General features: G+C 36.1%; 1 protein-coding gene across 6 annotated transcripts in view; it reads right to left on the bottom strand.

Annotated features, from left to right (window-relative positions):
• Window positions 1-25,681, bottom strand: part of ZNF280D (zinc finger protein 280D) — a 141,359-nt gene that overhangs the window by 89,194 nt on the left and 26,484 nt on the right. For all 6 annotated transcript variants that reach the window (XR_006961282.1, XM_047075067.1, XM_047075065.1 and 3 more), the window contains 3 exons: window positions 24,332-24,449; window positions 11,731-11,901; window positions 11,483-11,592 (listed from right to left, as the gene is read on the bottom strand). Coding sequence is in view for 5 of the 6 variants with exons in the window: in XM_047075067.1 (XP_046931023.1) it covers window positions 11,483-11,592; window positions 11,731-11,901; window positions 24,332-24,449 (399 nt within the window). In the remaining variant the exon portion in view is untranslated. The remainder of the gene's footprint in view (window positions 1-11,482; window positions 11,593-11,730; window positions 11,902-24,331; window positions 24,450-25,681) is intronic.

The raw sequence follows: 25,681 nt of genomic DNA, 5'->3' as shown, positions 1-25,681 counted from the left end.
AAAGCTTCTGCACTGCAAAGGAAAACAATCAACAAAACTAAAAGGCAACCAATGGAATGGGAAAAGATATTTGCAAATGACATTCGGACAAAGGGCTAGTATCCAAAATCTATAAAGACCTCACCAAACTCTACACCTGAAAAACAAATAATCCAGTGAAGAAATGGGCAGAAAACATGAATAGACACTTCTCTAAAGAAGACATCCAGATGGCCAACAGGCACATGAATAGACGCTCAACATCACTCCTCATCAGGGAAATACAAATCAAAACCTCACTGAGATATTACTTCACACCAGTCAGAGTGGCTAAAATGAACAAATCAGGAGACTATAGATGCTAGAGAGGATGTGGAGAAATGGGAACCCTCTTGCACCGTTCGCGGGAATGCAAACTGGTGCAGCTGCTCTGGAAAACAGTACGGAAGTTCCTCAAAAAACTAAAAATAGAACTACCCTATGACCCAGCAAGAGCACTGCTAGGAGGGTACCCAAGGGATACAGGAGTGCTGATGCATAGGGGCACATGTTCCCTAATATTTAAAGCAACACTTTCAACAATAGCCAAATTATGGAAAGAACCTAAATGTCCATCAACTGATGAATGGATAAAGAAGATGTGGTTTAGGGCTGCTTGGGTGGCTCAGTCAGTTGAGTGTCCGACTTCAGCTCAGGTCATGATCTCGTGGTTCATGAGTTCGCGCCCTGCGTCGGGCTCCGTGCTGACAGCTCAGAGCCTGGAGCCTGTTTCGGATCCTGTGTCTCCCTCTCTCTCTGCCCCTCCCTCACTCACGCACTCTCGCTCTCTCTCTCTCTCTCTCTTTCTCCGTCTCCCAGAAATAAGTACATGTAAAAAAATTTTTTTAAATAAATTAATTAAAAAAAAGATGACGTGGTTTATATACACAATGGAATACTACTTGGCAATGAGAAAGAATGAAATCTTGCCATTTGCAGCAATGTGGATGGAACTGAAAGGTATTATGGTAAGTGAAATAAGTCAGTGAGAGAAAAAGACATCATATGTTTTCACTCATATATGAATCTTGAGAAACTTAACAGAAGACCAGGGGGGAGGGGAAAGGGAGGGAAAAAAAGTTACAGAGAGGGAAGGAGGCAAACCATAAGAGACTCTTTAATACAGAGAACAAACTGAGGGTTGATGGGGAGTGGGGGAGAGGAGAAAGTATGTGATGGGCATTGAGGAGGGCACTTGTTGGCATGAGCACTGGGTGTTGTATGGAAGCCAAGTTGACAATAAATTATATTTAAAAAAGCTAAAGGATGGGTTTATAATACAATTGTGAGAGAACCATCCATATCGCAAATAATATTAACAATCTTAGAAGTGCAATATATGGCAGAAAATATCAGTAATGAAAGATATACATTGACATTTGGTATTTCTCCATCCATGTAAGAAAAAGTACACAACAGGATGGAGTTAAGATGGCAAAGTAGTATGGGGACCCTAAGCTTGTCTAGTCCCTGACATCAGCTGGATCAGCATCACACCATTTTGAACACCTAGGAAATTGATCGAAGGATTAATGCAATAATCTGCATAATTTGAGTCAGAGAATTTGGCAGTTACGCAATGAATAGAAGTAAATTGGGGGAGGAAAAAACCCACAGAGCCACGGAGGGTAGGGAGCCATTTTCGCAGAGAGAGGACCGAGAGATTAAGAAAACGGAGAAACTGCAGCACATCCTGATCATGCAAAAAAAGCACACACCCCAAAAGTAGCTGGAAAGAAACAAAGAGTAAAAACACTCACAGGAGACAGGACAAGACATTTGTTCTCCAAAATCACTGATGGGGAGAAAGGAGAGGGTTCTAATACTGCCAGAAGTTTATACAGAATGGAGAACAGAGTCTGAAGTTTCAGAGCTCAGTGCCTGGCAGTCTTCTGGCGGAAAAGTAGGGCGAATACCCAAAAGCAGGCAGCACAGTTCGAGGGGTCCAAGTCTCTCACGGGGGAAGCAGTTTTCCTGCTTGCACTGCATTTGGTAGAGGCCATACAACCTTCCTATGGGCAAGATTCTCAGCAGACCCTGGAGAACTGCCACATTTACTGATATTTTAACAATGATCCCAGAGTGGAGCAAAACCTGGCACTGGCTGTGTGTTGTGATTTACCATAAACTCTGAGACAGTGCTGCTGCGCGATCACATGAATGTTTTCTGGGACAACCTGGCCACTGCCCAGGAATACCCTACCCCAGAGAATCAGCATGGATCCAAGATGCCGGGGTCTCTGAAGTGTGCGGTTTTGAAACACAGCCCCATCTGAGATAAATCTCTGGAGGCCACACCAGGAAGACAGACAGCTTGGACAAAGACAGAGTAAAGGCATGGAGCAGATGGAGGCCTGAGACAAAGGACGGTTGCTTGACTGCTTGTGTGTGAGGGCATGAAATTCCTGCGCCAGAGACTAGAGAGCCAGGTGAAGCTATTTTCACCACAAGCATGCACATGCACATGCACACACATGTGGAACAACCCCAGTGAGCTAAGCAGTGCCACCAAGTAGAAAACAGACCTGTTACACCAAGCCATGCCCACCTGCACACTCCAGGCACATCCCCCAGAGGACCAGCACAAATCACTTCCACCTGCTTCGTCTACAGACTACAGTGCTGCAAAGTTTCAGTTCTAGGGAAAAATGGATATAACTTCATTTGGATATCATTCGTTTTGCTTGTTTGTTTATTTTCTTTGCTTCTGTTTTTATGTTATTTTCTTTTTTCTCTCTCTGTTTCTTAGATACAGAAAGGGAAATTTTTAAAATTTTTTTATTCTACTTTATTTTCTTTATTCTCTTTTATACTATTTTATTCAATTTTTTAATTAAAAAAATTTTTTTTAATGTTTATTTTTGAGACAGAGACAGAGAAAGAGTGAGAGAGAGAATGAGCAGGGGAGGGGCAGAGAGAGAAGGAGACACAGAATCTGAAACAGAATCCAGGCTCCGAGTGGTCAGCACTGGGCGCAATGCAGGGCTTGAACTAGTGGACCATTAGATCATGACCTGAGCTAAATAAAGTCAGACACTTAACCGACTGAGCCACCCTGGTGCCCCTTTTTTAATATTTAAATTTGTTTTATAAGTTATTTTTTCATTTCTCTCTTTTCTCTTTTCTGTCAAGCTTATCTAAACAAGCAGACTGAAACACACCTAGGTTCTAGCTTCGTTTATTTGACTTTTTTATTTTTAATTTTTTATTTTATTAACTTTTTCTTTACCTCCAAAATGAAAGGACAGAATTCCCCCCCAAAAGAAAGCAGATGACAGCCAGAAATTTAATTGACAAAGATATAAGTAAGACACCTGAACTAATATTTAAATTTTTTTTAGCATTTGAGAGAGAGGGAGAGAGAGAGAGACAGAGTGTTAGTGAGGGAGGGTCAGAGAGAGGGAGACACAGAATCTAAAGCAGGCTCCAGGCTCTGAGCTGTTAGCACAGAGCCTAACATGGGGCTCAAGCTCATGAACTTTTAGATCATGACCTGAGCCGAAGTTGGACGCTCAACTGACTGAGCCACCCAGGCATGCTGAACTAGAATTTAAAACCACAATTATAAGAATACTAGCTGGGGTTGAAAGAAGGATAGAAGACACCAGAGAATCCCTTTCTACAGAGATAAAAGAACTAAAAGCCAGTCAGGCTGAAATTAAAAATGCTATAACTGAGATGCAATCTCAAATGGATGCCATGACAGCAAGGATGAACAAAACAGAGCAGTCAATCGGTGATATAGAAGATAAAATTATGGAAAATAAAAAAGTAGAAGAAAAGAAAAAAAAGGCAAAAGATCACAATACAAGACATAGAGAACTCAGTGGCTTATTAAAGAGGAATAACATTCATATCATAAGAGTCCCAGAAGATTAAGAGAGACAAAAAAAGGGGCAGAAGGTTTACATGAGCAAATTATAGCTGAAAACTTTCCTAATCTGGGGAAGGACAAAGACATCAAAACCCAAGAAGCACAGAGAACTTCCATTAGATCAACAAAAACGAACTATAACCAAGGCATATCATAGTCAAATTCACAAGATACACAAACAAGGAAAGAATCATGAAAGCAGCAGAGGAAAAAAAAGTCCTTAACCTACAAGGGAAGACAGATCAGGTTTGCAGCAGATCTATCCACAGAAACTTGGCAGGCCAGAAAGGAGTAGCAGGATATACTGAACATGCAGAATCAAAAAAATATTCAGCCAAGAATTCTTTATCCAGCAAGTCTGTCATTCGGAATAAAAGGAGAGCTAGAGTCTCCCAGACAAACAAAACTAAAGGAGTTGGTGACCACTAGACCTGCCCTGCAATAAATTTTAAGGGGGACTCTGAGTGGAGAAAAAAACAAAACAAAACAAAAAAGACCAAAAGCAAAAAAGACCAGAAAGGACCCAAGAACATTACCAGAAATACCAACTCCATAGCAATACAATGGCATTAAATTCATTTCTTTCAATAATCAACTCTGAATGTAAATGGACTAAATGCTCTAATCAAAAGACACAGGGTATCAAACGGATAAAAAAAAAAAAAAACAATGGCCATCTATATGCTGACTACAAGATACTCATTTTAGACCTAAAGACATCTGCAGTTTGGGGTGCCTGGGTGACTCAAACAGTTAAGCATCTGCCTCTTGGTTTCAGCTCAGGTCATGATCTCACATTTGTGAGTTCAAGCCCCGTATTATGCTCTGCGCTGACAGTGCAGAGCCTGCCTGGGAATCTCCCTCTCCCTCTCTCTCTGCCCCTTCCCCATTCATGTTCTTTCTCCCTCAAAATAAATAAATAAACTTTAAAAAATTAAAAAAAAAAAGACATCTGCAGACTGAAAGGGGATGGAGAACCAACTATCATGCTAATGGATGTCAAAATAAAGCCTGAGTAGCAATACTTATATCAGACAAATTAGATTTTAAAATAAAGACCATAACAACAGATGAAGAAGGGCATTATATCATAATTAAGGAGGTTATCCACCAAGATCTAACAATTGTAAATATTTATGCCACCAACTTAGAATCATCCAAATACACAAGTCAAATAATCACAAACATAAAGAAACTCATTGATAATACCATAATAGTAGGTAGACTTTAACACCCCACTTACAACACACAGATCATCTTAGCAGAAAATCAGCAAGGAAACAATGGCTTTGAATGACACACTGAACTGGATGGACTCAACAGATATGCTGAGAACATTTCATCCTAAAGCAGCAGAATACACATTCTTCTTGAGTGCACATGGAACATTCTCCAGAACAGATCACACACTGGGTCACAAAACATCCCTCAAAAAGCACAAAAAGATCAACATCATTCCATGCATATTCTCAGACCACAATGCTATGAAACCTGAAATCAGCCACAAGAAAAAATTTGGAAAGACCACAAATACTTGGAGATTAAAGAACATCCGTAAACCAAGAAATTAAAGAGGAAATAAAAAAGTACATGGAAGCCAATGAAAATGAAAACATGACAGTCCAAAACCTTTCAGACGCAGCAAAGGCAGTCATAAAAGGGAAGTATATCCCAATCCAGGCCTTGCTGTAAGAAGGAAGCAATGTCTCAAATACACAACCTAACCATTCACCTAAAGGAGCTGGAAAAAGCACAGCAAATAATGCACAAAACCAGCAGAAGAAGGGAAATAAAGATTAGAGTGGAAATCAATGATTTCTAAATCAAAAAATAGTAGAACATATTAATAAAACTAAGCTAGTTCTTTGAAAAAATTAACAAAATTGATAAACTCCTAGATTTATCAAAAAGAAAAAGGAAAGGACCCAAATAAATAGAATCACAAATGAGAGGAGATTTCACAACAAACACCATAAAAATACAAACAATAATAAGAGAATATTATGGACAATTATATGCAAACAAATTGGGCAATCTGGAAGAAATGGATAAATTCCTACAAGCATATAAATTACCAAAACTGAAACAGGTAAAAGTAGAAAATTTGAACAGACCCATAACCACTGAAGAAATTGAATCAGTAATTATAAACTAACAAAACTGAAACAGGAAGTAGAGCATTTGCACAGACCCACAGCCAGTACAGAAATTGAATCTGTAATAAAAAATCTCCCAACAAACAAAAGTCCAGTGTCAGATGGCTTCCTGGGGCAATTCTATCAACATTTAAGAAGAGTTAACACCTATTCATTTGAAGCTGTTCCAAAAAATAAAATGGAAGGAAAACTTCCAAACTCATTCTGTGAGGTCAGCATTTCTTTGATTCTAAGACCAAAGACTCCACTAAAAAGGAGAATTACAGACCAATTTCCCTGATGAACATGGATGCAAAAATTCTCAACAAGATACTAGCAAACCAAATGCAACAATACATTGAAAGAATTACTCACCATAAGCAAGTGGGATTATTCCTGGGCTGCAGGAGTGGTTCAATATCCACAAATCAATCGATATGATATATCACATTAATGAAAGAAAGGATAAGAACCACATGATACCCTCAATAGACACAGAAAAAGCATTTGACAAAATATAGCATCCTCTCTTGATAAAAACTCTCAAGAAAGTAGGGATGGAGGGAACATCCCTCAACATCATAAAGGCCATCCATACATGAAAGACCCATAGCTGGGTCTTTCACTGAGGAAAAACTGAGAGCTTTTCCCCTAAGGTCAAGAACACAAGAGCGATGTCTGCTCTCACAACTGTTGTTTATCACAGTACTGAAAGTACTAGCCTCAGTAATCAGATAACAAAAAGAAAAAAAAGTCATCCAAATTGGCAAAGAAGTCAAACTTTCACTTTTCACAGATGACATGATATTCTATGTGGAAAACCTCAAAGATTCCACCAAAAAACTTCTAGAAGTGATACATGAATTCAGCAAAGCTGCAGGATATAAAATTAACATACAGAAATCAGTTACATTTCTATACACCAATAATGAAGCAACAGAAAAAGAAATCAAGGAATCTATGCCATCGATAACTGCACCAAAAACCATAAAATACCTAGAAATAAACCTAACCAAAAAGGTAAAAGATCTACACACAGAAAGCTATGGAAAACTTAGGAAAGAAATTGAAGAAGACACAAAGAAATGGAAAAATATTCCATTCTCATGGACTGGAAGAAAAAATATTGTGAAAATGTCAATACTACCCAAAGCAATCTACACATTCAATGCAATCCCTATCAAAATACCAGCATTCTCCACAGAGCGAGAGCAAATAATTATAAATTTGTACAGAACTAGAAAAGTCCCCAAAGAGCCAAAGTAATGTTGAAAAAGAAAACCAAAGCTGGAGGCATCCCAATTCTGAACTTCAAGCTACATTACAAAGCTACAATCATCAAGATAGTATGGTACTGGCACAAAAAGAGACACAAAGATCAATAGGACAGAACAGAAAACCCGGAAATGGACCCACAAATACATGGCCAACTAATCTTCGACAAAGCAAGAAAGAATATCCAATGGAAAAAAGACAGTCTCTTCAGCAAATGGTGTTGGGAAAACTGGACAGCGACATGCAGAAGAATAAATCTGGACCACTTTCTTCCACCATACACAAAAATTAACTCAATATGGATGAAAGACCTAAATGTAAGACAGGAAGCCGTCAAAACCCTAGAGGAGAAACCAGGCAAAAACTTCTGATCTCAACTGCAGCAACTTCTTACTAGACATGTCTCCAGAGGTAAGGGAAACAAAAGCAAAAATGAACTACTGGGACCTCATCAAGATAAAAAGCTTCTGCACAGCTAAGTAAACAATCAACAAAACTCAAAGGCAACCAACATAATGGGAGAAGATATTTGCAAATGACATCTCTTATAAAGGGTTAGTATCAAAAATGCATAAAGAATTTCTCAAACTCAACACCCAAAAAATAAATAATCCAGTGAAGAATGGACACTTTTCCAAAGACATCCAGATGGCAAACAGACTCATGAAAAGACGCTCAACATTACTCATCATCAGGGAAATACAAATCAAAACCACAATGAGATACCACCCCACACCTGTCAGAATGGCTAAATGAACAACTCAGGAAACAAAGATGTTGGCGAGAATGTGGAGAAAGGGGAACACTTTTGTACTGTAATGCAAACTGGTGCAGCCCCTCTGGAGAACAGTATAGAGGTTCCTCAAAAAATTAAAAATAGAGCTATCCTATGGCTAGCAATTACACTACTATTTATACAAAAAATACAAAAATGCTGATTCGAAGGGGCATACGCACCCCAATGTTTACAGCAGCACTATCAACAACAGCCAAATTATGGAAAGACCCCAAATGTCCAATGACTGATGAATGGATAAAGAAGATGTGGTATATATATACAATGGAATATTACTAAGCAATCCAAAAGAATGAAATCTTGCCATTTGCAACAATGTGAATGGAACTAGAATGTATTTTGCAAAATGAAATCAGTCAGAGAAAGACAAATATCATGATTTCACTTATATGTGGAATTTAAAAAAACAAAACAGATGAACATAGGGGAAAGGAAGGAAAAATAATATAAAAACAGAGAGAGAGGCAAACCAGGGGAGACTTTTAAATACAGGGAACAAACTGAGGGCTGTTAGAGGGGAGATGGGGACGGGATGGGCTAAATGGGTGATAGGCATTAAGGAGGGCACTTGTTGGAATGAGCACTGGGTGTCATATGTAAGTGATCCATCACTAAATTCTACTCCATTATTATACTATATGTTAACTAACTTGGATTTAAATTTAAAAAATAATAATAAATTTGTTGTAGATTTAAAAAAAAAGATGAAGTATACAACAAAATAAAGATAAAGAAATCTAAATAATGTAATTAATAAGCTATGTCTGATTAATAAATTTCAAATTCCATACCCTATGAAAAACTGCATACCTATTTTCAGGTTTCCATGTAACATTAAATAACCTATCCACTCAAAAAGGAAAAAAAATTGTGAGAATTTGGGCTTTTACCATTAATGTTTGAATGCCAGTTATGCCTTTAAATAAACTGGCTATAAAACAATGAGAAAATGTTCATCTCCAAGAATTTTTTTCTTTTTTTTTTTTTTTTAAGATTTTAATATATATTTTAGAAAGAGCCTACAAGCAGGGCAGAGAGAAAGAAAGAGAGATAGAGAGGGAGAGAGATTCTTAAGCAGGCTCCATTACCAGTGTTGAACCCAAAGCAGGGCTCAATCCCACGACCCTGGGATCATGACTTGAGCCAAAATTAAGAGTCAGATGCTCAAGAGAGTTACCTACCCAGGTGCCCCTGCAAGAATTTTCTAAAGATTAAATGAAATACAGTATTTAAAGTTTAGTAGTCTGGCACATGGTCTCAGATACACAAATTGTTCTTAATACTGTAGGATATTTGCCTTATGTTTTAGATATTCTTTACTGAAAGAGAAAACATTATTTCTGTAGTGCAGTCATCTACTTATCTATAATAGCAAACATTAATTCACAAAGAATCTAAAAATTACATTTTTTCAAAATGGAACTCATTGTTGTAATACTAAAACTTCAACTGATATATAAAATGCATAAGCTAGGATACAAAAAGTCTAAGTTTTAAACTTCCTTGTCCTAGAGTTGGTAACTATTCTGTCACATTTCTTTATGATATAAACACACATAATAAGCTGTTTATATTATATATTTAACTTAGTTCACTAATACGTCTTCAAGATCATCCCATATCATTATCCATTACAGACATTCCATTCTTTTTAAAAGGTTGCATAGTGTTCTATTATATGAATATTATATGAAATTTTGGTTGTTTCTAATATGAGTAATCAAAAACAATGCAATAATACACATATTGGATGTAAAGCTACATTTTGGAAAATAGCTGCCAATTTTACCAGATACAGAAGGATATACACAATATGCTACAATTTATATACAAAACAGAAAGAAAATAAGAACATTTGTGTTAACTGTTTATGTGGAAAGGAAATTAGGAAAAATACAAAAACCAACTAATAAAAATTATTTTCTTTGAGAGTCATTCTGAGAACCAGATAAATAAGAGACACAGTTAAGATTTTTCACTTATATGCCTTTGGAAACTGTTTTATCTTGAATAATATCACTGTATTTCTTACTCAAATAATTAAAGTCAAAGAATGTAGCTTTTTCTTTCCATCTAAAATGCAAACATAAAATACATCAAGTATCTCATCAAAGCATTACAAAGATAAAAAAAAAAAAGTGAAAGCACCTGTACAGGTTAATTTTTATGTAAGAAGAAAGCACAGAGTGCAATTATCAGGGACTACATTCTGGTTGCTGGAAGTAGTGACAGACCAAATGCTGTTTTGTAACCGAATAAAAAGACATACTTGAAATTCTAAAAAAGTTCCCTTATTTTTTCTACCTTTTTAATAAAATGTTTTATCTTAATAAAAGTTTGTCAATTTCTGAAATTGTGAACAAGAACTTTCCTTACCTATTTCTTTACAACTGTACCCTTCTCCTTCCTTTCTTTCTTCATATAATCTACATGGACTTTTTTCTTTCTCTTTCTCCCTTCCTGCCATTTCTATAGGACATGCAAAGAGAATGCAGGATATCTTTCCTCACACCAAATGAGGATACTGTAATATACACTAAAATATTTCAAGTGAAATGTTACCTACACCTCATATTTCATTTGCACTTTGAAAAATTCTTAAAATTTAATCTCAAGAGCTTCCTATTCCAATAAAAAGCCTGAATTAATTTAGGACAATTACACAAACTATATTCTGAATATAATTATTTCAGATGAAATGCTCCATCATTTGGGGTTTAAGTCTGAGCGTTGAAAATTAAATGTAAAATTCAGATTTTCATTGTGTAATGTGTCATGCACATGTTACCATGAACCCAAAAACATAATAATTAAAGAAACTATAAAAGTGCCTTTTTTTAAAAGTTTGAATTATGCCAAATCTACTAAATATTTTGATTAATAATTTACTTTCATTTAAAATGAGAATATAATAAGCATACATTATAATGCACATAAACTTAATTCTTAAAATTTGATGATTCAGGGGCGCCTGGGTGGCTCAGTCGGTTAAGCGGCCGACTTCGGCTCAGGTCATGATCTCGCACTCCGTGGGTTCGAGCCCCGCGTCGGGCTCTGTGCTGACAGCTCAGAGCCTGGAGCCTGTTTCGAATTCTGTGTCTCCCTCTCTCTGACCCTCCCCCGTTCATGCTCTGTCTCTCTCTGTCTCAAAAATAAATAAACGTTAAAAAAAAATTTTTTTTTTAAATTTGATGATTCAGAGGAAATTTAAAAATCTTATATGAAGATAATCATTATGAATATAAATCTTTGCCAAAGTTATATGGAAATACCACTATGAGAAGATTTTTTTCATTAAATATCTGGACAAAGCATTATTTACTATAAATCAATATTTTAGGGATTTGCAAACCTGTTTAAAATTAAATTTTGAAAAAGTTTTACCTTCATGTGATTTTTCAAAGGATCCAAAAGATTAAAATGAATATTGCACTTTGGACAAGCTCTTGGAAAAGGTGTTCCATTTTTAGATTGATTTGATGAGGTATTTGTACCTAAAATAAATTCAAAACATATGTAATTCAAAATTCATCTTTTATAATTTTAATCACTAAAAATAGGAAATTTACGATTTCTAAAATTTATATATAAATACTATAATTTCTTTTGTATATGCCACATTTCACATTTACCTTTTGATGATGTAGCCTGGGGAGATGTCACTGAAAGAGACTTAACTGAAGGAAATACAGCTGAAGAATTTATTCCAGAAACACCATCACTGGGCTTAGGTTTTTTTGGATTAACGCTGTTTACTTCAGAAGTAGAAGGACGTTTTGATAAAAACGAACTTTCATTCATACCTACAATGAGTTAAATAAGTGGGAAAAGTATTTTTAAACACTGTAGCATGTTTCCTACAACTAAATCAAATTGCTTTGGAGCTAAATTAAATGTAATACAATTGAGTGATCCTATCATTCAAATGACAATAAATAATGATAAAAATTTATGTGATGAAAAGTCAGGGGTGTACCAAATGGAAATCTTGAAAAAGAACAAAACTGGAGGCATCACAATCCCAGATTTTAAGATATATGACAAAGCTGTAGTAATAAAACAGTATGGTACTGGCACAAAAACAGACACACAGATCAGTACAACAAAACAGAGAGCCCACAAATAAACCCACAATTATATGGTCAATGAATCTACAACAAAGGAGGCAAGAATATACAATGGTTTGAAAAAGTCTCTTCAACAAATGATGTTGGGAAAACTGGACAGTTAATATGAAGAATGAAACTGGATTACTTTATTACACCATACACAAAAATAAACTCAAAATGGAATAAAGACCTAAATGAAAGATCTGAAACCATAAAATTTCTACAAGAAAACATGGGCAATAATCTCTTGGAAATCAGCCATAGAAATATTTTTCTAGATAGGTCTCCTCTGGCAAGGCAAACAAGAGCAAAATTAAACTACTGAGACTACACCAAAATTAAAGACTTTTGCACAGCAAAGGAAACCATCAACAAAACAAAGAGGCAATCTACAGAATGGGAAAAGATATTTTCAAATGATACATCCAATAGGGAGTTAATAGCCAAAATTTACAAATAACTTATACAACTCAACAGCAAAATAATAATAATAATAATAATAATAATAATAATAATAATAACACAATTAAAAATGGTCAGAAGACATGAACAGACATTTCTCCAAAGCAGACATACAGATGACCAACAGACGCATGAAAAGATGTTCACCAACACCTAATCATCAGTGAAATGCAAATCAAAACCACAATGAGAAATCATCTCACACCTGTCAGAATGGCTAAAATCAAAAAGACAAGAAATAACAAGTGTTGATGAGGATGTGGAGGAAAAGGAACTCTCATGCATTGGTAGGAATGCAAGCCAGTGCAGCCACTTTGGAAAACAGTGTAAAGGTTCGTCAAAAAACTAAAAATATAATTACTGTATTATCCAGCAATTCCACTACTGGGTATTTACTCAAAGAATGCAAAAACAAAAATTCAAAAAGATGTATGTTTATTGCAGCATTATTTACAATAACCAAAATATAAAAAAAACCCAAGCATCCATCCACAGATGAATGGATAAAGAAAATGTGGTGTATATATATACACAACGGAATATTAGCCATAAAAAAGAATGAAATCTGAACTTTTGCAACAACACAGATGGACCTAGAGGGTACAATGCTAGAGTGAAATAACTCAGTCAGAGAAAGACAAACACCATATGATTTTATTCATATGTGTAATTTAAGAAACAAAACAAATGCATAAAGAAAAAAAGGAGAGAAAGAAATAACCCAGACTCTTAAAGAACAAACTGGTAGTAGCCAGCAGGGAGGTGGATGGGGAATGGGTGAAATAGGTGAAGAGGATTAAAAGTACACTTATCATGAAGAGTACTGAGTAACATATAGAATTTTTGAATCATTATATTATACCCCTGAAACTAATATAACACTGTATTTAATTATATTTGAAAATTTTTAAAAAGTAATTTAACTTTTGGGTGAGGAACTAAAATGGCAGCATAGTAGGACTCTAGGCTCCTCTTGTCCCTTGAACACAACTAGGTAACTATAGCATCATTCTGAATACTCAAGAAATTGACCTGAGGACTGACAGAACAAACACCACAACTAGAGGGAGAGAAGAGGCCACACATCTAGGTAGGTAGGAAGCACAGAGACTTTGGGGGAGAAATGGACTGCAGGTGCTGCAGAGGGGAGGGAGCCCTGGTGGTGGAGAGATGAGAAAGAGAGGGGAGGGAGAAAGAAAGAAAAAGAAAAGAACACACAGGGGAACGCACAAAAACACTTCCCCAAAGCCATTGGCCGGGAAAAGGAGATGGGCGGATTTTCCTAAGTTTTTGCAATCAGCGGAGCTTGAAGACAGGAGTTTTAAAGGTCAGCAGGCTTGACGAGAAGGCAGGCAAACAAATCTGGGGCAGACAGTGACATCTGAGGAATGCCCAAGGCACACAGTGGGGAAATTGTTCACTTGTGGGGTGCATCTGAGAGAGGTAGCATTTGGAGAGGCACCTCTCACGGGCCAAAAGAGCTGGGAGCGCCATTTCCCTACCCTGCCCCTCAGCATAGGCACAGAGCCACCTGCCAAGGGAAGCTTGGACCCAACACTGGCTGCCTACCCTGTGCACCTTGGCCTCTGGCAACTGCCGTTCTTGGTCAAACCCGCATCAGTCCCAGGGCAACAAGACCTTTCGCCAGGAGGCCAGCATAGGCCATGCCCACACCACATCCCTAAAGTTTGGAGTTTTAGAAGTCAGAAGGGTTGGCTGGGATAGAGCCCTAAGTACACTGCACTGCTCCTGGCAGACAAGCAACCCAGAGACAGACAGCATGAAAATGGCAATCTGAAAAATGCCTGGGACACAAGAAGGGAAACTACCTGCTCTTCTGAGAGTGCTTCCCTGATAGCAGCAAGCACGGAGACCCCTCTCTGGGGACAAGGGAGCACGCTGGCACCATTTCTCTCCCCAAGTGTCAGCATAAACCACCTGCAGTAAACAGCATAGTGCCTACACTGACTGCCTAACTTGCTTACACCATGCCCTGCACCGCCCCCCAGCACTCTGGTGAGACTTCCCTTCTTGGGCAAGCATGCTTCAGTACCAGTGCAGTCGGCCGTTTCCCCAGAAGACCAGCAGAAACCCCGCAAACATCACGTCCCCTGGCCAGACAGTTCTGCAAGGCTTCAGTTCTAGAGGAAGTTGTTAAAACTCACCACACTCTGTTCCAGGTCCAAACAATGCTCACTGCAAGCAAACAGAACCTCTGAAGATGATTGGCCTAAAGGACACAGTAGCCAAAACACAGCAGTGAAGTGCACACAACACACACCAGAGACACTCCCTGAGGCGCCAAGCTCTGAACACTATATGACCTCTTCTTCATAAAGCCATTGGTCTCAGAAACAGGAAATATAACAGGCTTTTCTAACACACAGAAGACAGAGACCTAGATAAAATGCCATGACAGAGGATTTAATCCCAAATGAAACAACAAAAAGTCATGGCCAGAAATTTAATCAAAATAGATATAATATCCCTGATAGAAAATTTAAAGCAACAATCATACAATACTTGCTGAGCTTGAAAAAAGGGAGACCCTTACCTGAGATAAAACTGTTAAAAAACAATCAGTCAGAAACGATAAATGCAATCTGAAAACAAACTGAAACAAACTGGATGCAGAGAACACATGGATGGAAGAAGCAGAGGAACAAATAAGTGATACAGAAGATAAAATAATAGAAAATAATGAAGCTGTACAAAAGAAAGAAAGAATTATGGAACATGAGAATAGACTTAGGAACTCAGTGACTCCATCAAACATCATAACATTCATATTATAGGAATCCCAGAAGGAGAGAGAAAAGGGGGGAGAAAATTTATTTGAGAAAATAACAGCTGAAAACTTCCCTTATCTGGGGAAGGAAAGAGACATCCAGATCCAGGAAGCACAAAGAACTACCATGAAAATCAATAAAAGCAGGTCAACATCAAGACATATTGTAATCAAATTTATAAAATATAGCCAAAAAAAAAAAAAAATCCTAAAAGCAGCAACACAAAAAGTCCCTACCTTACAAAGGAAGATCCATAAGTCTAGCTTCACATCTCTCCATAGAAACTTGACAAGCCAAAAGGGAGTGGCATGATATATTCAAAGTGCTAAATGGGAAAAATCTGCACCCAAGAACACTTTACCCTGCAAAGCTATCATTCAGAATAGGAGAGATAAAGAGTTTCCCAGACAAATAAAAACTAGAGGAGTTCGTGACCACTAAAACAGCCCTGCAAAAAATATTAAAAAGGGACTTTTCAAGTGGAAAAGAAAGACTAAAAGTGACAAAGATAAGGAAGGAACAGAGAAAATCTCCATAAACAATGACAAAACAAGTAATACACTGCTACTAAATATATACCTATTAATAATTACTCTAAATGTAAATGGACTAAATACTCCACAAACAAAAGACATAGGGTGTCAGAATGGGTAAAAAAAAAAAAAAGGTACTGGGGTGCCTGGGTGGCTCAGTCAGTTGAATGTTCAACTCTTGATTTCAGCACAGGTCATCCAGGGTCAGGGGATTGAGCCCTGCATTAGGCTCCACACTCAGTGTGGAGTAAGATATTTTCTCTCTTCCTCTGCCCCTCTCCCCACTCATGTACACTCTCTAAAATGATTAAAAAAAATTTAAAAAATAGGGGCACCTGGGTGGCTTAGTCAATTAAGTGTCCAACTTCGGCTCAGGTCATGTTCTCACAATTTGTGATTTCAAGCCCCAAATCGAGCTCTCTGGTGTCAGTGTAGAGCCTGCTTCAAATCTTCTGTCCCCCTCCCTCTCTGCCCCTCCCCATCTTGTGCTCTCTCTCTCTCAAAAATAAATAAACATTTAAAAATGTTTATTAAAAAAATAATAAATAGGGGTGCCTGTGTGGCTCAGTTGGTTAAGCGTCTGATTTTAGCTCAGGTCATGATCTCACAGTTCATGAGTTTGAACCCCGCATTGGGCTCTGTGCTGACAGCTCGTAGCATGGAGCCTGCTTCGGATTTTGTCTCTCCCTCTGTCTGCTCCTACCCCCTCATGCTGTGTGTCTCTCAAAAAATAAGTAAACATTTAAAAAAAATTTTTTTAATAAATAAATAATAGCAAGACCCTACTAAATACTGCCTAAAAGAAACTCATTTTAGACCCAGACACTGGTAGTTTGAAAGTAAAGGATGGAGAAATATTTACCATGCAAAAGAACATCAAAAGAAAGCCAGAAGAGCAATACTTATATCAAACAAATTTGGTTTTAAAACACAGGCAATAACATGAGATGAAGGGCACAACAGAATAAAAGGGACTATCCAACAAGAAAATCTAACAATTGTAAATATTTATTACCCCAACATGGAGATACCCAAATATATAAAACAATTAATAACATAAAGGAACTAACTAATAATAATACCATAATTGTAGGAGATTTTAACACCCACTTACATCAATGGACAGATCATCTAAGCAGAAAATCAACAAGGAAACAGGGCTTTGAATGTCACACTGAACCAGATGGACTTAACACACATATTGAGAACATTTCATCCTAAAGCAGCAGAATATACATTCTTTTCAACTGTACAAGGGACATTCTCCAAAACAGATCACACACTAGGTCACAAATCAGGCCTCAGCCAGTACAAAAAGACTGAGATCACATCAGGCGTATATCCTGATTACAATGCTATGAAACTTAAGGTGAACTACAAAAAAAAATTTGGGAAGACCTCAAATACATGCCACTGAACAACGAACGGGTCAACTAGGAAATCCAAAAGCAAATATAAAAAATACAAGCGAACAAATGAAAATGAAAACACAATGGTCTAAAACCTCTGGAATGTACCAAAACTGGTCATAAGAGGGAAGTTTACACTGGCTCCTGGGTGGCTCAGTCAGTTAAGCATCCAATTCTAAATTCAGCTCAGGTCATACTCACAGTTCTTGAGACTGAACCCTACATCAGACTCTGCACTAACAGTGCAGAGCCTGCTTGGAATTATCTCTCTTCCCCCACATCCCCTCCCCCCCAAAAAAGACATTAAAAAAAAATAAACTTAGTTTAAAAAAGAGGGAAGTCTGGCCTACCTTAAGAAGCAAGAAAAATCTCAAATAAACAACCTAACCTTATACCTAAAGGAGCTAGAAAAAGAACAACAAACAAAACCAAAAGCCAGCAGAAGGGAAATAATCATCAGAGCAGAAATAAATGATAAAGAAACTAAAAAAAATATTAGAACAGATCAATGAAACCAGTACCTGGTTCACTGAAAAAAAAAAAAAATCAATGAAATTGATAAACCTCTAGTCAGACTTATCAAAGAAAAAAGACTCAAATTAATAAAATCACAAACAAGAAAGGAGAAATAACAACCAATACCACAGAAATACAAACAATTATAAGAAAATATTATGAAAAACTATATGCCAAAAAACAACATGGAAGAAATGGATAAATTCCTAGAAACATATAAACTACCAAAACAGAACAAGAAATAGAAAACTTGAACAGACCGGTAACTAGCAAAGAAATTGAATCAGCAATCAAAAATTTCCCAACAAACAAAAGTCCAGGGCCAGATGCCTTCACAGGGGAATTTTACCAAACATATAAAGAAGAGTTAATACCTATTCTTCTCAAATTATTCCAAAAAACAGAAACAAAAGGAAAACTTCCAAATTTATGCTATGATGCCAGCATTACCCTGAAAGCAAAACCAGACAAAGACTGCACGACAAAAGAGAACCACAGACTAATATCCCTGATGAACATGGATGCAAAAATTCTCAATGAAGTACTAGCAAATCAAATACAACAGTACATTAAAAGAATCATTCACAACAATCAAGTGGGACTTATTCCTGGGATGCAAGCATGGTTCAATATTTGCAAATCAATGTGATACACCACATTAGTAAAAGAAAAGAACCATATGATCCTCTCAATAGCTGCAGAGAAAACATTTCACAAAGTACAATATTCATTCAGGATAAAAACCTCAACAAAGTCAGTTTAGAAGAAACATACTTTAACATAATAAAGGTCACATACAAAAATCCCACAGCTAGTATCATCCTCAACAGGGAAAAACTGAGAGCTTTTCCTCTACAGTCAGGAGGAAGACAAGGATGCCCACTCTCACCACTTTCATTGAACACAGTAATGGAAGTTCTAAGCACAGCAATCAGAAAACACAAAGAAATAATGGAAGTCCAAATTAGCAAGGAAGAAGTCAAAGTTTCACTATTTGTAGATGACATGATACTGTGTACAGAAAACCCAAAAGACTCCACCAAAAAACTGCTAGAACTGATACACAAATTCAATAAAAAATGAATGTAGAGAAAACTGTTGCATTCCTATATACCAATAATGAAGCAGCAGAAGGAGAAATCGAGAAATCAACTCCATTTATAACTGCACCAAAAACAATAAGATACCTAAGAATAAACCTAACCAAAGAGGTTAAAGATCTATATGCTGAAAATTACAAAACACTGATGAAAGAAACGGAAGATGACACCAAGAAATGAAAAAAACATTCCATGTTCATGTATTGGAACAACAAATACTGTTAAAATGTGTATATTACCCAAAGCAATCTACACATTCAATGCAATCCCTATCAAAGTACCAACAACATTTTTCAGAGCTAGAACAAACAATCCTAAAATTTGTATGGAACCACAAAAGACCCTAAATAGCCAAAGCAATCTTGAAAAAGAAAAGCAAAGCTACAAGCATCACAATTCCAAACTTCAAGTTATAATACAAAGTTGTAGCGATCAAAACAGCATAGTAGTGGCACAAAAAGAGACACACAGATCAATGAAACAGAACAGAAAACCCAGAAATAAACCCACAATTATATGGTCAATTAACCTTTGACAAAGCAGGGAAGAATATCTAATAGGAAAAAGAGAGTCTCTTCAACAAATGGTGCTGGGAAAACTGGACAGCAACATGCAAAAGAATGAAACTGGACCACTTTCTTACACCATACACAAAAATAAATTCAGACTGGATAAAAGACCTAAATGTGAGATAGGAAACCATCAAAATCCTAGAGGAGAACACAAGCAGTAACCTCTTTGACTCTGGCCATAGCAACTTCTTTCTAGATAGGTCTCCTGAGGTCAGGGAAACAAAAGCAAAAATAAATTATTGGGATATCATCAAAATAAAAAGCTTCTGCACAGCAAAGGAAACAATCAACAAAACTAAAAGGCAACCTATGAAATGGGAGATGATGTTTGCAGATGACATATCTGATAAAGAATTAGTATATAAAATCTATAAAGAACTTCTCAAACTCAACATCCAAAAACAAATCATCCCATTAAAAAATGGGCAGAAGACATGAATAGTCATTTGTCCAAAGAAGACATACAGATGGCCAACAGACACATGAAAAGATGCTTATTAATATCACTCATCATCAGGGAAACACAAATCAAAAATACAATGAGATATCATCTCATACCAGTCAGAATGGCTAAAATTAACAGAGGAAACAACAGGTGTTGGCAAGGATGCAGTGAAAAAGGAACCCTTGTACACTGTTGGTGGTAATGCAAACTGGTGCAGCCACTGCAGAAAACAGTATGAAGGTTCCTCAAAAAGTTAAAAATAACTACACTACCATCCAGCAATTGTACTAGTAGGTATTTACCCAATGGATACAAAAATACTGATTTGAAGGGATGCATGCATGCTAATGTTTATAGCATCATTATCAACAATAGCCCAAATCTGGAAGAACCCAAATGTCCATAGACTGATAAATGGATAAAGAAGATGTGGGGTGTGTGTGTGTGTGTGTGTGTGTAATATAATACTACTCAGATATTAAAAAAGAATAAAATCTTTGGGCACCTGGGTGGCTCAGTCCATTAAGCGTCTGACTTGATTTTAGTTTAGGTCATGATCTCCCGGTTCATGAGATCGAGCCCCACATCAGCCCAGAGCCTGACTGGGATTCTCTCTCTCCCTCTCTCTCTGCCCTTCCCCTGCTAACGCACTCTCTCTCTCTCTCTCTAATAAATAAATAAACATTTAAAAAAAAAGAATAAAAAAATGAAATCTTGCCATTTACAACAGCATAAATGGAGTGAGAGTATTCTGCTAAGCAAAATAAGTCAGTCAGAAAAAGACAAATACGCTATGATTTCACTCATGTGTGGAATTTAAGAAACAAAACAAATGAACATAAAGGAAAAAAAAAGAGGAGTGCCTGGGTGGCTCAGTTGGTTAAGTGTCTGATTTGATTTCCACTCAGATCATGATCTTGGTTCATGGGTTGGAGCCCCACATGGGAGCTCTGCGCTGACAGTGTGGAGCCTGCTTGGGATTCTCTCTCTCTCTGTGCACCGCCCCCACTTCTCAAAATAAATAAATACACTTAAAAGAAAAAAAAAACTCCTAAGTACAAAGTAGAAAAACTAATCTTAAACGATAATACTTCACTCATTCATATGAAAGAGCCCATGGCTTGTTGGCCTTTTGGCTAAGATCAAGGGTAAAATATGAAAGGACTCATAATGGAAGGAGTGTAGGCATAAAGGTTTTCAAATTATGTTCCCAGAGCCTAAAAGGCTCATTTTAGGGAATATAGAGGGTATGTCTAACACAGAAACTCTTGTATATTTTATTTATTAGGCTTCTGAATAAAATTTTTTTTGCATAGGAATTTTACTCCTAAAAACAGTTTGAAAACCATCACCTGAAAGCCTTATTCAGAACATTAGCAAGAGAAATGGGGATATTTAGGCTATATAACCAGGCCAGGCAAAAGCTCTTTTTGAAAATAACATTCAACTGTACATGGTAATAAGCATTCTAAAACTGCACACCATATTTTCATTCTCTCAACTGTACACTGAAAGTAGGAGCAGTAAAGTAAATATATTAGAAATATTCCAGGGTTTTAAGTCAGAAAGTATAAGTTCAAATCGAGGCTCTGTCACTAACTAGCTATGTATTCTTGGTTTATTTAATTAACTTCTCTTAGCCTCAGTATCCTCTTTTGTAAAATAAGAGTTATAATGCCTTATTTTACAGAGCTGTTTTAAGATCAATTAAGATAATATATTTAAAGCACCCAACACAATATCTGACACACTGAAAGCATTCAATAATAAATGACAACTACTATCATTACTAAAAAAATATTTTGTATCTTAACTTACTTTTAAAAAGTACCCATACAATATATGGCACATAGAAAGCATTCAATAATAAATGGTAGCTGTTATCATTACTAATGAAATTATTCTGTATCTTACTTTAGAGGAAAAAAATTATTCTAACAGATTCACCTATCAGCTTTTTAATAAGGGGAAACATGCGAGAAAAATAAAGAATATTATATTAGTTGGCTCCTCTGTTCATCCTGTGAAATAACATAAAAATGATTTTTTTCCCATCCTCAAGGCACATCATTATGGCTATAATATGGGTACCTGGAAAAGATTTGTGCAATCACAATAACATTCTTGTGAAATGGTTAGGTTACCTGAAAAGCCAATGAATGCTGATATTTTAATTATGCATCTGCTTACATAACAGGCTGGAGAGTAGAAACAGACTGTTTTACTATAAGAAATTTTTAATATAATAAAATCACTCTGCATTTAGGAGTTTTAAATTCTGACCCTTCAACTTATTTATCCCTGTTGTCTTTGGCTTGTGTTGTTTCCTATTCTGAACAGTTCTCTCTCTGCCAGTAAAAATCCTTTCAAGAACAAGCTCAAATCCAATCTTCTCCAAATATCCATGATCATTGCAGGGTAGTCAATCATACTACTGAACATAAAACACATATTATCATTCACACCAACTGGTGTCAAATCCTTTAAAGTTTGGGGCATGTGGGTGGCTCAGGTGGTTAGGCATCCAACTTCGGCTCAGGTCATGATCTCACAGTTCATGAGTTTGAGCCCCACATTGGGCTCTGTGCTGACAGCTCAGAGCCTAGAGCCTGCTTCAGATTCTGTGTCTTCCTCTTTCTGCCCCTTCCGTACTCAACGCTCTGCGTGTGTGTGTCTCTCTCAAAAGTAAATAAACATCAAAAAACATTTTTTATAAAGTTCATAATGCACTTTCATTTTATTTATCTTATTTGTGACTGAAAAATCCCTGACTAAAGTAGAGTGAGAATTAAAATTATATCTCCTGATGGCTGACTCCAGGCCTGGAAAATAAATGCATTAAAAAAGAAAAATTAAATCTCCATTTTAATAATATGAGAAAACTGAAGTATAAAGACTTGATAAAGACTACAAAAATCTTAAGAACGGCAGTTGAAATCTACATCTTCTTCCTCATCCTACTTACTGTTCAGGCTAAACTCTCTCTGCAACAGAAAACTTACAGGTTGAGCAGGAGTCATTGTCCTTACTCCCAAGAAGTTTCAAAAATTCACTTTTTCTATTAATAAAGTTTCTGTGTTTTAGAAAACCAGACTTAAGACAACAATTTTTCTTCTTCTTTCTTTTGGTTCTTACCTATTGTACTGACTATATTTTTATAAAGCATGTAAGTGACACACCAAGAAATGAATATGAACTCAATATTATCTAAATGGAAAAACATTTTAGGCACTAATATTACAATAAAAAAACTTGGGAGGAGGGGAGTGCCTGGGTGGCTCAGTCAGTTGAGCATCCAACTTCGGCTCAAGTCATGATCTAGCGGTTGATAAGTTCTAGCCCCACATCAGGCTCTGTGCTAACAGCTGAGAGCCTGGAGCCTACTTCGGATTCTGTGTCTCCCTCTCTCTCTGCCCCTCCCCCGCTCATGCTCTGTCTCAAAAATAAATAATCATTAAAAAAAATTTTTTTAAAGTGTGCTTGTATTTCTGTCTTGCTTTAAAAAAAAAAAAAACAATGGTTAAGAGGGTTTAGTAGATTCTCCACACTGATTTTTTAGTAAATAATCTAAAACTTCCCCTCAAATCTTACTTGTCTCTATTTAGTCAAATATCTGAAATATACCAAAACTGCTAAGATACAAACCATAATTGCCTTCATTACAGGGAATTTTCAATTAGATGAAATTCTTTCATAGATTACTAATTTATTTTAGGTTAATGAAGAACTATGTTTTAGTATACAATCTAAGAACTTTAATTCTACTAAACAGAGAAATTTCATATTCCTCCAATGGGCATAAACTGAGTACTGGCTATATACAAATTTATTGTACCACCTTATAATAGCATTCTATAATCATATGTAACCATAGTATCTAAAGGCTTTACTGAATAGAAAGACGCTAATCTAATTAGGAAATCAACTGTAACCATATACTTTTTCACACTAGTCATGGAAATTAATACTTCTTTTAACAGAGTATTTATGGTGTCAGAGGACTTCTATAACTTACAGAAATTATTTTATGATTTTTCAGCCCATTTTTAGTGCCAAGTAAGAACATTAGCCAATGTCTTATTAATAAAATGTCTTATTAATAAATAAAAAACAAATAAAAATAAAATGTCTTATTAATAAATAAAATTTTACTTAAAACCATCCAAGGGGGAAAAAAAGTCACCCAAGAAAGGTATTCATGAACTATTAGCGCCATTCTACCTTACAAGAAAGTCAATTACATATGCATATTCATCAAATTTCTTCTTATAATTTTGTTTAAAAGTGCTAAAACCAACCTGGTATAGAAAGCGTCGGTCCCCCTTGGTAATGTGATGATCCTGTATCCTGGGTCAAATCAAATAGTAACTCTGAAGAATTATTAGACACAACTCGTGATGAGTTTGTTATATAACCCTGTTAAAATATTTCAAAGGAAGAATATTACATTTATTCAACATAGTTACAATTATTTTCTTTCATAAACTTTTCTAAAGGTAAACTTAACTGTATCTCAATATTGTAAGAATAGCTTTTGATGACTCAATTAGTAATTAATAAGTTATAAAACACAAAGGTAATTATTACTGTCAAAATTATCATCTAGTAAAACTGAAAGGAAGCTATTACTTACAGCTGATTTGTTCCTAACTAGCGAATTAAAACCGGGCAAATTTTAGTCTGATTTTTTCAAGATCAAGGAAACATATACTCATTTTAAATCAATAGGATTGATACACTTTAGAGGGCTACTAAAAATGCAGTATTCCTATCAAAGAGCAAACAGTAAAACTTATCAAAATCTTTGGGTAAAAGGAAAACAAATATGAAAACATACTGACATAACTATAAAAGCTTCTGTATCTCTATAAACCCCCCACCCCAAGACAAAATATTAGGGCAAACAAATTAGAAGTCAATCTGTAGTGCTGTGCATCAGGATTAGGGATGAATATATCACATGGTTTGAGTTTTGTAATCATCCTAATTGGAAAAATTTATAAGGCAAGGGTCAGGAAAAGAAAGAATGGGTGTCCCCCCACCCCCACCCTGCCCCGCCCCACTCTTCCTACCATTCCACAGAAAGCCATGCTAGACCAGGTAATCTTCCATTTCATAGGATAAATATGAAAGCTACCTGATCAACAGGGTAAACAAATAAGAAAGCCAGGCAAACAGGGTTTATTTAAAATGGAAACTGTTTATAGGAATAATCTGGACCAGCTGCTCTGCTCTTGGAAGCTGTGGAAACAAGTGTGTAAGTAACTCAAACCACTTCTAAAATTTGAGAAATAACAGGTAAATTATCTTCATTTGGGCCTTAACAATGTAACATAAAAAATCAGTAATGTCATGACTTCACTGTAAAAAAGCACAATCTTATTTCATAATAAATATTTTCTCCCAATTTGCACTTAAAAAATAGAAAATATTCACATGTATTTAACAAAATAGTTCTTTAACAGAAATACAAAGTTAATACTGTTAATACTTTATTAGGAAAACAACTCTGGTTAATTAAGCTCAACAATTTCAGAGGGCAGGCACATAGTATTCAATAATAATTGGTTAAAATAATTCTCCAACAGGGAATTTTTAATGTCTTAAAAAACAGTTGAAAAAGATATCAAATGGAATAGTAAGGGTGG

This window comes from Lynx rufus, unplaced genomic scaffold (genome assembly GCF_022079265.1).
Source record: "Lynx rufus isolate CCGP_SWC_20201006 ecotype Redwood Valley unplaced genomic scaffold, mLynRuf1.p SCAF_13, whole genome shotgun sequence".
NCBI lineage: Eukaryota > Metazoa > Chordata > Mammalia > Carnivora > Felidae > Lynx > Lynx rufus.
The sequence above is the reverse complement of the archived record's forward strand: the minus strand, read 5'-3'. Positions and strand labels throughout refer to the sequence as shown.